The 15256-nt window shown below is 39.5% G+C and overlaps 1 protein-coding gene across 1 annotated transcript in view; it reads right to left on the reverse strand.

Moving 5' to 3' along the window:
• Positions 1-15256, reverse strand: part of GXYLT2 (glucoside xylosyltransferase 2) — an 81024-nt gene that overhangs the window by 62299 nt on the left and 3469 nt on the right. The window contains exon 2 of the mRNA XM_030885603.2: positions 12636-12767. Coding sequence (XP_030741463.1) covers positions 12636-12767 — 132 coding nt within the window. The remainder of the gene's footprint in view (positions 1-12635; positions 12768-15256) is intronic.

A 15256-nucleotide genomic window follows, 5' to 3' on the forward strand; every position in this document is an offset into this window, starting at 1 on the left:
AGAGTTGTATCAGCCCCTAACAAAACGATAAAAAATAAATAAAATAAAATCAACATCAACAAAAAAAGCTTACCTGTATTTTACTTACTATGTGAATGCATCTAATAGTGTATATTTGAGATATATTCAATTATAATGGCCCTGCTAGCCATAGTCCCTTTTGTGATGTATCAAAAATTTAGCCTCTGTGTCTGTGGTTATAATCCCATTTTGGAGGTAGTTCTCTCTTATAGGAGTACAGTGAAAAATATTATGAGTATCTAACAGTAGAGGGTGTGCAGAAATCACCACCTTTTTGTTTCCTTGGGGGTATGGCCTACTGAAAGATAAAAACCATACCTGCATATGAGAAAGTGCAATCTCAGAGGCAAGAACAGAGAGAAGTCTCAGGACTGTTGGGAAGAAGGGCTACCAGTGAAGCAAGCTGGAGAATTCTGTTCACTATGAGGCCACGACCAGAGGCACCAGAGGCTATGGCACAGGTATCATGGGACAGAGCAAAAGCTCCAGGCCAAGGCCAGAGGTCAATGCAAGGAGACCATGAGGATAAGTGCTTAGAGTATGAGTCTGTGTGACACAACGGTGGGCTGGCTTCCTGGCCTCTTAAGGCCAAGGCCTGGGGACCAGGCTGAGAACTGGAGAGTCTTGGCTACTGGCTGAGAAGAGGTGTTACTGTGGACCGATGGCTGGAATTTTACTGTGTACTGATTCTGACTTGTGGTAACCTGTTAGCATCCTTAAGCAACTCCCCCTGCTTAATTGTGACTACTGTCTGTGAATTCTGTATGCGATTGCAACAGATTATTGAACCCAGCACAAAAGTAGAGTGTCAAGGGAGGAATGATTGGTGTCAGAATAGGGTAAAGAAGGATGGAGGGTGGAGGCATGTCTGACCACTGTCTTGTGGCAAACAGCTTTGTGTCTGTGTGGAATTGGATTCTCTTCTTTTGTGCAACCAGAGGAAGTTAGATGTGGCCTCTGTGCTGTTTTAGCCGATCACAACAAATCATAGATAACATTGTGAAGAATGTGAATTCCAGAACACTTCACTGTGCTCATGTAGAACATGTACATAGTATAAGAGGTAATTGTTCAAATAGTATAAGGACATACTGTGTGGTTTACAATCAAGAAAGGTGTGCATCAGGGTCGTATCCGTTCATCTATCTGTATGCTGAGCAAAGAATCTGAGAAGCTGTATCATATGAAGAAGATAATGGCATCAGGATTGAAGGATGGCTCATTAACAGATAGACCTCTGGGAATACGGTCATCATCTAACAAGCACAGAGGAATCACCTTGCCAGAGAGCAGGAAAATAAACATACACACAAACAAATGGGAGAACTAGGCTCCTTGTAAACCAGGGAATGAGCTCAAAGCTAAGTGGACCTGGGTAACTCCAGTCCAGAGTCCATGGGAATGAATAGAACAAGGAGAGACAAAAGTACAGCCAAACACACAAAGACCAGTGAACTCTGCTGGCTGCTATTGGTAGATCCAATGCATGTCCTCACCATGAGCTGGCTTTACTCCTTTGTCTTCCCTTCTCCATTGACCAGCAACCCTGGGTGCTCCTGTGTCCCCTGTCCCCTGTCCTGAACATACCTACCACAGCCCACACCGACTCCAAGCCCCCTTTCTACTACTACCACTCCCTCCCAGCCCCAGCCCCCAACTTGGCAGTCACTGGGAGTCCTTTTCAGGATCCTGCTGCCCAGTGCTGTTGCACTTCCACCCCAAGGTAGAGATTTCTCCTGCCTTCTCCTTTGGCCCACCCACTTGTGACCCACTACAAAGGCATCTGCCCCAGTCTGGAGGCATCTTCCCTACCTGCATGCTATGCCAGCCGGGCTCACTCCTGCCCCAACTGTCCCCTATCTGCCATTAGCACTGACCATCCCCATGCCCATCCCCACCTGCCCAGCTCTGTCCCTGTAAACAGCTTGCTCGGTCTGCCTGTCATCCGCCCATGAGATACTGGCCCAGCAGGCATCTGCTCTGTCCATGTGCTCCAGCCTTGCCACAGCAGCACCCACCTACTTGTTAGTTTATCCTCCTCTGTTTCCCTACCTTTTCCCTCTTTTTGTTCTCTCCTTTCCTCTTGAAAAAATTTTATAGTACCTATTTTCATTATGCTTCTTAAAATACATTCTTCATTTCGTTCATAAATTTTTTGGTCTTTTTATAATGACTCTTTCCTTCCTCCTCTTTTCTCATACTTCTCTCCTTCCCATGCCATTCCACTACATGCAGTCACCTGCATCCTATTAATCCTCTCCTACACCACTCTACCAAGTCAAGTACTTCCACATGACCTACAAACCCACCTGACACCAATAGCTGCACCATGATGCCACAGAAACATCAGTCAATCGCAGTACACACAGTAAATCAGACACAAACAATGGAACAATACCCAGCCCCCAAAGATTACTCTGAAGAAGCAGCCTTGGAAGTACCATAAATGAAGGTGCTTACATACTTTCAGTGGATGGTAGGAAGAATTGAAAAACGAGAAACCCTACACCAACTGGACTCCAAAAAAATATACGATAAGATGATGGAATAAGACAACAAGGTAAAAAAGCTGAGAACAGAATTGAAGAAAAAGAAAATCAAAAAAGAGAAACAGAAATAGGAAAGACAGGGTGAAGTGGGATGAGTGATGTTACCTTATGGGAATAGCCATCGGTGACATGAAACAAAAGGTGTATGAATTGTTAAATGGAAACAGATTCATTCTGTCAATTTCCATCTAATTTACAACAAAACATTAAAGCAAAAAAAAAGAAGACAAGGAAAATCAAACTAGTGAGCTCAAGGATAATCCTAATACAACCAATGAGAGAAACAATCAACAAAAAATGTAAAGGAATCTGAAGAAAGCCAAGAATGGTGTGTGACCCTACACATCTCATTGGGATCCCAGAGCAAGAAAACAAAACAATTAAGGAGAAAAACAGTACAAGAAACCATGGAAGAGAACTTCCACAACACCATAAAGGAGGAGAACATCACTATACAAGAAACCGAGAACTCCAACAGAATAGACCCCAAAGAGAAAAACAAAAGAAAACACTGTCACATATTGGAGTCAAACTCTCCAATATCAAGGGAAAAGAGAGAATCCTGGGGACAATCCTACAAGGTAAAACCAATAAGAATAAGCACTGGAATCCTCAACAGAAATCAAGCCAAGTAAGAAGATATAGAGAGAAACATATAAAATCCAGAAACAAAAACAACTGCCAACAAAGAATCTTATATCCAGCAAAACTATCACTCAACTATGAGGGAGAAACAAAGTTATTTCCAGACCAGGAAAAGCTAAAGGAGTTTGTTAAAACAAGACCAGTATTATTAAAATAAAAACAAAACCAAAAAACACACATGAGAATATTTTGGAGAGAGAATCAACAACAGCAGCAGACAAACCTGAGAACAACATACAGGTCAACACCACTGAGAAAACAATATATAAAACAATACAATAAAAGAGAGGAAATATAAGGAAATCAACAAAATCATACACACAAACACACAAGTGACAAAAAACACACAGCAAACTGACAGCAACAAACTCACATGTATCAATAAGGACACCGAATGTCAATGGATTAAATGTACCAGTCAAGAGACAGAGCAGCAGACTGGAATAAGGAACAAGATCCATCAATATACTGCCTACAACAGACACACTTTAAATACAAAAGCGAAAATGATGGCAGCTAGTAAAAAGCTGGAGTGATGATATTAATCTCTAATAAAACAGACATAAGACACCCCCCCAAAAAATCAAGAGAGATAAAAATGGACACTACATAATGATTAAAGAAACAGTAGAACAAGAAGACCTAACAATATTAGATATACAGACTCTCAATGAAAGATCCTCAAGGTATATTAATCAAACGCTGGCAGAACTTCACTAAAGAGAAAATAGTCAGTACAGTGACAACAGCAGGAGACCGCAATACACTACTCTAGAGGAAATAACTCAATAAAGACACAAGAACTAAACAACACAATCAACCAACTTGGTCTCTTAGATAGATATGGAGCACTTCACCCAACAACAACACAGTGTACATTCTTCTCCAGTACAAACGGAACATTCTCCAGGATAGGCCACATGTTAGGCCACAAAGCCTAATAAACTTAAAAACACTGAGATTCAACAACCCATTTTTCAGACCACAAGACTATAAAACAAGAAACCAGTAATAGAAAGAACAAAGGTAAAAAAACTCAAATGCGTAGAAACTGAACAACAAAATACTTAAAAATTACCAAAGAATGGAATTTAAAATTCCTGAAACAAATTAAAACAAAAATAAACATACCAAACCCCTTAGGAATACAGCAAAAACAGTCATCGGAAGGCAACTTAATCAAAGTCAACATCTTAACACGGCATCTTCAAGAGCTTGAATAAGAGCAATAAAATAAGCCCTCAAACCAACAGAGGGGAAAAAAATCATAAAAATCAAAGCAGTAATAAATGTATTAGAAAACAGAAAAACATTGGAAAAACTCAACAAGGCAGGAGTTGGCTCTTTAAAAGAATTAACCAAATTGACATACCACTGGCAAACTTAACAAAGAAAAAGAACAAATATCTAAAATTAAAGGTAAAAAGGACAATAACTATAAACAGAAAGATGGCCAACATCTTGCTTAACAGGGAAAAAGGATGCCCCATCACCATCTTATTCAACATTGTCCTGGAAGTCTTAGAAGTCTTAGCCCAAATCATTAGGCCACAAAAAGAAATAAACGTAACATTGTGTGTTGTGCATGTGTGCATGCGTGCGCGTGTGTGATGGTAGTGGTGGGGGTGGAGAAATCTCACTGTTCACAGATAAAATTTATATGTAGAAAACCCCAAAGACTCAACAAAAAGGTTGTTGGAAACAATTGAAAAATTCAGCAACATGACAGGATATAAGATTAACAGCAGATATCATTTGAATATCTGTATCCAAATGATACAGCAGAGGACTCTGAAAAAGACATCAAGAAAACAATGCCATTTACAAAAGCCAAGCAACAGATAAAATACTTATGAGTAAATCTAACCACAGAAAGAAAAGACTTGTACAAAGAAAAGTACAGAACACTATTACTGAAACCAAAAAAAGACCTATGTAAATGGAAGAATATGCTGTGCTTATGGATAGGAAGGCTTGAATGTTGTGAAAATGTCAATACCACTCAGAGCAATCTATAAATACAATGCAATTCCAATCCAAGAGGTTTATTAAAAACATGCAGCATGCAGATGACACAACCGTCCTGCTATAAGTGAATAGGACTTGAAGTACTTACATAAGAGGATCAAAGACTATAGTCTTCAGTATGGATTATATCATAAAATTTTAAAAAATCCTCATAACTGGACAAATAAATGACATAATGAGAAATGAAAAACAGATTGAAGTTGCCAATCACTTCATTTTACTGGAATCCACAATTAATGCCCATGGAAGCAACAATCAGGAAATCAAATGACATTAGGCAAATCTACTGCAAAAGACCTTTTTAAAGTATTAAAGAGCAAAGAAGTATCTTGCTACCTTGCTGGATTTTTAAAAAATTAATTAATTACTTTAAAAAATCATTTTATTGGGGGCTTGTACAATTCTTATCACAATCCATACATCCATCCATTGTGTCAAGCACATATGTACATTTGTTGCCCTCATCATTCTCAAAACATTTGCCTTCTACTTAAGCCCTTGGATCGCTTAGGATTTTTTATATAAAAAACTATGATCTGCAAATAGTGTGGCGTACTTTATTCTTTCCAGTGTGGCCACCCTAGCTGGAATTGCCAATACAATATTAAATAGAAACAGTGAAAGCAGAGATCCTGGTCTTGTTGTTGGATATCATGGTTATGTCTAGCTCAAGGCAACACTGTGCATAATAGAACAGACAGCTCATGGTTGTTCATGCTCACAACTAATGTCTGAGCTTGCCTTTATTGCAGCCACTGTGTCAATGCATCTTGAGTGTCTTCCTCTTTTTCACTGATCCTTTACTTTCCCACACATGTGTACATTGCATGTTTCAATTAGTGATGGTTATTTTCAGCTGCTTCTTCTCATTTTGAGTCATGCTACATCAGCAAATGAAAGTCCTTCTGAAAGCTTTGCTCCATCCATATTATTCAGGTCGACATACTTTGAAGCAACAGCTTGTCCTCAGTAATATTTTGGGTATTTTCCAGCCTGACGGCCTCATTTTCTGGCACTATCTCAGATAATCTTCTATTTGTAAGGTTTTCAACAGCCACTTTTCAGATGTAAACAGCCATCTTCTTCTTCCTAGTCTAGAAGCTCTGCTGAAACCTGTCTTCTGCTGCTATTTGAAGTAAAGGTAGCTTCCAGGATCATGGAATCAAAGAAGTCACCACAGTAAAATATAGGAGCAGAAAAGTGGAAGTTTATTAGCTTAAGAGGAAAATATTCAGTCTTTCAAAATTAAGCATGATGCCTATGAGTATTTCATAGACTACCTTAATCAAGAGTAAGCTAAGGCTTCCTATTCCTGCAGATATTTAGACTCAGAAGCCCACAGGGGCCAGTTCTACTCTTTCCTATAGGGCTGCTAAGAGTCAGAACAGACCCAATGGCGGTGAGAAAGTGTGAGTGAGACCTGTATCAAGTCGAGGAACTTCTGTTCTTTTTTAAGTTTGTTTTTTCTTAATCAAGAAGGGTGTAAAAATTGGTCAAATGCTTTTACGGCATCATTGAGATGATAATATGGCTTTGTCTTCTACTTTATTGATTGTGGTCATGATATAATTCCAGGTCAACTTGAAGACATATAAAACTGTAAGGGTGGAGTTTAGTCTGTCAGTCAAGCCACAGCCTGGTAGTGACTCCTTGTGGGTGTGGCCTTCTCATAAAAAGGGCCTAGAAACTTCGCCCTCTCTTTCTGCCTTCACCCTCCTCCTGACTGACCCTGACTGCTGCCAGAGCCACCGCCACTGGATCCACATTACTTTGCATCCACCAACCTGTGATATGCCTGCTTTCTGCACTATTGCATGTGGCTGCATGAGTTTGAAATGGGACTTATGGACTAGTTTCGGACTTATGGACGTCTGTTGTGGATTGTTCTGGGATGTTTTTTCAATTAAATAATTACTTCTTGATATAAAGCTCTTTCTTATACATATATGATTATCTCTGGATTTGTTTCTCTAATCAACCCGGCCTAACACATTGATAGAGCATACTCAATTAATTGACTTTTGGATGTTAAATCAACCTAGTAAAAAAAGAAAAGTGTATATTCCTTTTTTAATGTTTCTGAAGTCTCTTTGCTAGTATTTTTTAAGAATATATGCATTGACTTTCAAGAGAAAATAGGCATTTTCTCTTCTTTAATGGCTTTTTCCTGGTTTTAATACACAGGTAACTATGATCTCATAGAATGAATTGGGAAATGTTCCTGTCTTTCTTTGGAAGAGCCTTTGAAGAATTGGTATTGATTCTTCTTTAAATGTTTGGCGGAATTTACCAGTGAAGCCATATGACCCTGGGAATTGCTCTATGGGTATTTTTAGAAGCAACAATTCACTCTTTTTACTTGTTATGCTTCTATGCAGATTTTCCCATTCCTTCTTCAGTCAGTCTTGATAGCTTTGTCTTTCTAGGAATTTTTCAATTTAATTTTGTTAATTGCCTCTGAGTTGATTCTGACCCCACTGACCTCATGTGTTACAGAGAATGGCTTAGGATTGTTTCAGTTATATTAATAAAAAACACCAGGTCGTTTCTACTATGATTCCTCGGTTGGATTCAAACTGTCAACCTTAAGGTTAGGTTAGTAGTGCAAGGCAAATGGTGTCACCTAGGTACCTTCTATTTGCATAATAAATAGCTACTAACTAAAAAAAAAAAATCAAACCCACTGCCATGGGGTTGATTCTGATCCATAACGAGTCTACCAAAAAACGAGCCAACTGTGGCCATCAAGTTGGTTCTGATACATAGTGATCCTATAGGCAGGACAGGGTAAAACTGCCCTTGTGGGTTTCCAAGATGGTTAATCTTTAGAGAAGTAAAAAGGCTCATCTTTCTCACTGTGGCTTTTGAACTGCTGACCTTGAAGTTAGTTCAATGTGTAACCCACAGGGCTCTGGGCCTATAAGACACAGTGAAATTGATCTTGAGGCTTTCCAAGTTTTTATAGGAACAGACGGCATTATCTTTCTCCAGGAGAGTGGCATGCAATCCACAGTGCCACCAGGGCTCGTAGCCTTGTTTGCAGCATAGCTATTGTCTACACTTTGCAGTCATATAAACCTATGGATCTCCCACTTAGCTTAGTTTGAGTTGAATTTCTCTCAATGTCACCAAGGGTTGTGACCAATCTTCTGAATGTCAAACCTTTAACAGTACGTGAGTAAATGTGAGTATTGTAGAAAGACTTTTCAATAAAATTGCTATCTGGTGTCATTTTCACATAATATTTTTGGTAGCTAATCTCATCCTAATAATCTTTGTCCTTTTAGTGCTTACTATAATATAGACATAATTTATGGTGATTTAAAAAATTCATTGTGAGTCTTATGATAAAAATTTATACTATATTCCTACATGCCTTTTGATATTTGTTGTTATCCCACGGGTTGGTTCCAAATAATGCCCAATATTAATTGCTAATGCTGAGGTAAATTAATAATAATATAAAAGTCTGCTCTTAATTATAAAGAAGTTTCAGAAAGTCAGGTAACCCTTGCGTTTCTGATTCCGGGCTCATGTACCTCATGGGCAGCCCCCTGAGCTCTCAGTGATGCTGCCAGAGAAGGGGGACTGGGAACAAAGGCCTTGTGATTGACTTCTCCAAACCAACCGGAGAACCCTGTGGGTCTCAGCTTTCCTCTGAAACACAGGAGGCTGCCATGGGTTGGTGTCTGCCTTGCCGGCAGCTGAGAATAGCTAATTCATTCGAGCATCACTTGTAAGCATCGAGATCTCCAAACTTTGGGACAAGTTATGAGGTTTTTAATAAACCATAAGAGAAAGGGGGATATTATCTATTATTGTCCTGTAGAAGATATTAAATTTAGGTAACCTAAGCTGTTTCTTTGGCATGGTAACCCTTTGAAATATCAATGGCTTAAAATGGTCTCTCTCGCTTGATACTTCTCCACCCCAGATATGATGAGTGAAAATCTGCATTTTAACAAGATCCCCGGGTGAACACTTGGGAATCTGTGAGAATCACCTGAGGATCTTTTAAAAATACATATTTTCATTCAGTATATCTGGGGTGAAAAGGCAGAACACGTTTGTTGGATAGCATGGAGTCAGAGTATTCTCTAGATACATGTACAACTCAGGCTTATAACAATTTTATCCTTTGTCTCTTGATATCCCCCCCCCCCAACACACACCTCCTGAATGTGGATGCTTACAGCAAATGTTGGAAGGAATGAAGGCATGGGATATTATTATAACCTTGGAGTTCATTAAATCTTTGTATAAAGTATGTTTGTGCCTGGATGAGGGATGGAAAGGGTCTTAACTGATCTCACATGATCATATGCGCTACTACTTGCCGCACAATGATCTCTGTCAGCTTTTACATATCCCCAAGAACTCCAGAGGATTACCACTGCCGAGGAGGTCAATCTTCATAACCAAACTGTGGTGGAATGTACAGATCCATTATAAAATCTCACACATTCCAATTAATTAGGGGAACTTGGTTATGTGAACGCATGAGACTCAATTATTCTTACAGAAGTAAAGGCTTTCATAATAAAGGGGAGTTTTTCTAGGGAAAAGGGGCAAAGTCCTCTAGGATCAATTTTAATGAACAGATTTGATTTATTTGTAATCAGGATACAGCTTTACACACTTGAAGTATCTGGAAGCACTGTGTGCCGCGGAGAGCTCAGTCGAGCCCTGGACAGTTTAGGATGCACTATTCATTTGCTCCTAGGACCATTATTCACAAAGGAAGGAAAGCGAACTTCCACTGATTCCTCAGGCTCTGAGTTAGCAGGATCTGAAGTCTAAGTGTACCTGGGAATCTAAGAGGGTTTAGCAACAAAACCCTGTGCTTTGATCTTAATCTGATGGTGAAATTCTGGCTGAGTCGCTTCTGGAGGCTTGGGGTGGACCACAGGCTCGCAAAGAGTAAGACTATCATCCTCACTCAATCGACCAATTGCTAGAATGTTTGCATTTTGAGACCTCCATCGGTTTTACAGAGATAAAGTGCAAGGATGACAAGAACACTTGGACTTTATTTCAAATTACTTTCAGGATCAATATTAACTCTCACCGATGTCCCAAAGTGCCATGCTCATAACCTGTTGTTATGACACAGGACGGGGAAAAGGTAACTGTCCTGTCAACTGCGATCTCCCTTTATGATTTTTAAAGAAGGGCTAGTTTCCATTATCAGAAGCAGATAAGAAATGCCAGCACCTATTTGTCATTCAAAATGGAACACTTAGCTGAAAATGGATGAAAAACCATCATGTTTTTGCTTATATATTTTTGTTTTAAATAATGCCAATAAAGTCACAAATCAAGGTCAGAGAAACTTCAAATATGATTCCTGCAGGTTTGCTAATATTTTAGACAGGCTGGGGAGAAAATTTCTCAACATGACCATGGGCTCTGTAGTACTCTCCCCACACCTAAAACAGACAAGAAGTACAGGCTGCCCTTACTTCGCATTTTCTCAAGTGGTGCTTAGTTGTGACAGTAACAGTCGAGAGATCTTGGTTCTAACCTAAGGACATTGTTTCCTACTCCCGTTTTTATACAATTAATCCAACTTTACAGTATGTAACCCCACTTGTGACCTGTGTACAGAGATCCTTTAGTGAGGGAGTACATCTGGACAGCAGACCAAAACCAACACTTCATCTGAGCTGCGTTCTTCTCAAGATCTCTGCGGGAAATGCTAAGTGCGCTACTCACCATTCAGTTTCTGTACCAATAAATGAGAACACTCCCCTCCCCCTCGGACATCACCCAGACACTTCGAAAGAAAAAAAAGTCTGCCCTCTCCCCTAAAAAATGTCCCAAATGCAGCTTCCCCACTTAGTGAAACGATTCTTCTTCCATCTCGAAAAAGAGTACCATCACCATTTCATAGGTTGAGCCATAAAAAACTGCCTTCTTTATAAGTTATACATGGTTGACGATGGACCATTTCAAACACATCAACTTTAATTGTTGTTCGGATCAGACACATGGGTGGAATCCTAATCATCTCACTCCTTCAACTGCTACAATGAGACAGTCATGAAAGCCCGCCAAATTCTATGCCTGTACTTCCAGCCCTCCCGAGTTCCACTGTCCAGACTACAATGAAGCAATAGGTACTCTTTAAAACACAAATCTGTATGTCCCACTACTATGCTAGAAATCATTCATAGCTTTACCCCAGCATGACCCGCAGGACTGGCAGGCTCAAGACCCTGCTGATTTCTTCAGTGCCTCCTCGGTCAACATTTCCCAGTCATTTTGACTTCCTTATCTTCTCAAATATACTACTTCCTAAAACAGGACCTTTGTATATACTGTCACATCTACCTGCAACCTGGTCATCCAAGAACCCCTACTTCTCCTTCATTCCTTTCCCAAATTAAATGCCCCTGACTCAGGAGAACCTTAGCTCATCTGTCCCAGACTATGATGGGACCCCCGAGTATACACATTCCTGAGGCTCTGTTCTCAGTGAAAGTCTTAGATCACAGTTTTAATGACAGGATAGCCTACGAAACTCAAACTTCAAGAGGTGAAGGGCACGGTGTCTTGTTCATTACTCTATCACCATCCCTAAGTCAGAGCTCAACAAATGTTTGTTGTCACAAATGTTATGGTTACAATGAAGAACTCGACATTGCTAGCTCTGCAATATTCAATGATATTTTTCTCTTTTTTATGTATCTTAGTGACTTTTGGATTTAGAATCCTTTAAAGAAAAACAAGCAAACAAACAAACCATTCAACTTAGAAACTCAGTACCAAAAGGCAGTCTCAGAACTCTGGGTCCTTCTTCATGTATCCCCTCGACATTCGTCCAACTAGTAGGAGTTAGTGTAGTAAGAGAAATAGTATGGCCCCATCGGGCATTATTGAAGGAGCCTGGGTTATCTACTGATCGCAAGGTTTGCAGTTCAAAACAAGCAGCCGCTCCTCAGGAGAAAGACGGAGCTTTCTACTCCTGCTAACAGTTAGTCTTGGGAATTCACAAGGGCAATTCTACCCTGTCCTGAAAGGTCACTACAAGTTAGCACTGACTCAATGGCACTGAGAGAAAGAGACATTTATTGAGGGTCATCTCTTGCCAAGACTGTGGAGGAAATGTAGGTTGAGAAAAGTTGAAGAATTTACTGAGCTACTGAATGGCGGAGTCAGCATCATGATGACACGGTGCGGATACTCGCAGTTCTCAGTCGTCGGGAAAGACCACCTCCAGGGCACAGAGACCCTCTCTCTGCACACTGCAAAGAAGGTCAAGTATAGAAGCCAAGAGAAACACACTTTCAGCTGTATGCAGTGTCCATAAACCCATCCTGGCTAATTTCACCCTGCTTCCAAGAGCAGTTCTCGTCCCAGCTGCATCTTATTAAAAACAGGTGTTCCTACCGGAAGAAAGAGTCTCTGGGCAGCACAGGGTTTGAATAATTTCTTCCATTCCTGAGGGTTTCCAACAGAAAATGTGATGGGGTAAATCCTGTGTTCAAACTTCTTTGTATATGAGTCAGGCCACTGCTGTAACTGCAAAACATAAAGGCAAAGGGCGGGCAGTTAGAACCCAGGAGGTGTGCGAAACACTTGCAAAGTTTCTGGAGAGTCAAGTGGAAAGTATTCGGGAAGCTTACCTAAAAAGGCTAACGTCAACACCACAAGGGATGCTTATAGAGCAAAGGATTATTTTGTCCAATCAATGGGGCTAAAATTTTTAAAAATCGGATTTCAAATTGGCAAAGTATTGAGAAATTGGCAATTGAATCCTACTGTGGGGATTACAAATTTGAATAAGCTTCTAAGAGGGCATTTGGGAATTAGTAGCCACCACCACCACCACCACCAACAACCAAATAACCACAAAGTAGAGGTAAAAGGACTTTTACCACAATGAAGTTAATAATAACAAAACTACGGAACATAAAAAATGCCCGGTAATCATTGCAAGCCTACAGGACAGACTAGGACTGAGACTGTAACTGTTCATGAGAGCGGAAAGCCTAAGCCTCATCTTTCTTCCCTGGAACACCCTGGTGGTTTCAAACTGCCGACCTTAGGGATAGCAGCCCAAAGCTTAACCCAATACACCAATAGAACTCCTCATTTATGAGTGAGGTAAATTAATTGTCGAATCCTACAATGGATTAATATGCAGTTAAAATAAAGTAGATCTATGTGCACTGATGTGGGGGGTGTTTGTCATATATAGTTAGGTTTTTAAATTTTTGTTTTTAAAAAGCAAACTGCAAAATAGGGCATCGTTCTATTTTATAGAGGGGAAAGTGTATACATTTTGATATCTAGAGAAAAACCTGGACAGATATGCGCAAAATGTTAAAGGCATGTGTCTTTTGGATGTAATTAATGGTGGTATTGGTTTCATTTTCTAAGTTCCTATTTCTGCATTCCTTAGACTTTTACAGTGAATATACAAATGCAACTTGGTTTGCAGATATTACTTTATAACAACAACAAACGAATGCCTACCCATCACCAAATAGTTCCTCTTCTAAGAGTTTATTGTAAGGAAAAAATCCAGAAGTGCATACTCATTTATTACCCAGTTGGTTTTTGTTCTGCAGTATCTTTTGTAACAGTAAAAACTTGGAAGCAACTATTAAGAGGTTGGCTGAATAAGCTCTGGGGTACATCAATACTGTAGAAACTGGGGTTGGCAAGCGATGACACAGGAGTCTCAGAGAGCCTGTGATCTGTTTTTGAATAGGCCACAACCTTAGAACTCTTTTGATATTTTAATTTTATTTTTTATATTTTTAAAGATCATTTAATTGGGAGCTCTTACAGCCCTGATAACAATCATCTGTATCAAACATATTTGTACATGTGTTGCCAGCAATATTTTCTTGTTTTGATGTTTTTAATGATTGAAAAAAAATAATGGCTGACACATGAGAATTAGATGAAGTTCAAATTTCAGCATCCATAAATAAAAATTCTGTTAGAACACAATCACAGCCCCTTATTTACCCATTGTGCATAGTTTCTTTTGCTCTAAACAGCAGAACTGAGTAGCTGTAAAGGACAGTGCAAGGCTCGAACTCCTAGCCTATTTTCTATGGTTCTTTTACAGAAAACGTTGGCGGGCTTCTGTTTTAGAAAGAATTCAGTAGTATGTCAATGGTATAAAAGATAATAGAGGATTCCATTTGTAATGCTGACACAACAACAAAGAACGGAAAAAATATATACCCAAATTACTCCCTATGAGTGTAATAGTTGATTTTTTAATGTATGATTTTCTAAATTTACATTTTTGTGTTTTTTCATTATTAAAGGATCACATGAAAAGTTCTGAATATATACCCATCAGGACCACTTCCTGTTTCCAACTTTGCAATGAATACCGGGAAAAGACAGACTCGCTGATTGATTTACGAAGGGCACTGACCAACCAGAACTGACAGTGGTCATCACACCGGACTCAACTGCACTGACCCTTCAGAACAGATAAAAGACACAAATATCCAGTACAGATATACAACAGCCTGAACTCAGCCCTGCAAAGAATATGGGCAATTCCCAGGGTCTACTAGTTTCACTGACTCTATGAGTTAGCATCTTGTCTTTGAGAAGAAAAACAAAACAATGCCAGTTGCCATTAAATCGATTCTAATTTCGGGTGACCATTGGTTTCAAAGTACAAACAGATGCGTGCCATAGGATTTCCAAAGGCGGTGATCATTGGGAATTAACTCACCGGCCCTTCTTTCAGTCTTCTAAAACGGTTTGCTATCTGCCTTTGCTTTTTTTTAAAACAGCAGGTAATTTTATTGTGTGGGGTGGTAGAAAAAATATATATGTATATTCTTCTATAAGTGGTTCTAGTTTGTTGTTTCTGTTTGTTTATTTTGAACCAGAACCAGCTGAATTGAAATCGATCATGTTTGCCCGTCATTGTGGCTAACTAATTCTTACATTTCCTAGGGCTTTCCTAGTTCAAACATGGACATCCCTTCTTATTATCCAATGTATTTCCACTGATACCTTTTTTTTTCTTT

Source organism: Echinops telfairi, unplaced genomic scaffold (genome assembly GCF_000313985.2).
Source record: "Echinops telfairi isolate 266 unplaced genomic scaffold, ASM31398v2 ScPeMD7_31;HRSCAF=116, whole genome shotgun sequence".
In the NCBI taxonomy this organism is placed as follows: Eukaryota; Metazoa; Chordata; class Mammalia; order Afrosoricida; family Tenrecidae; genus Echinops; species Echinops telfairi.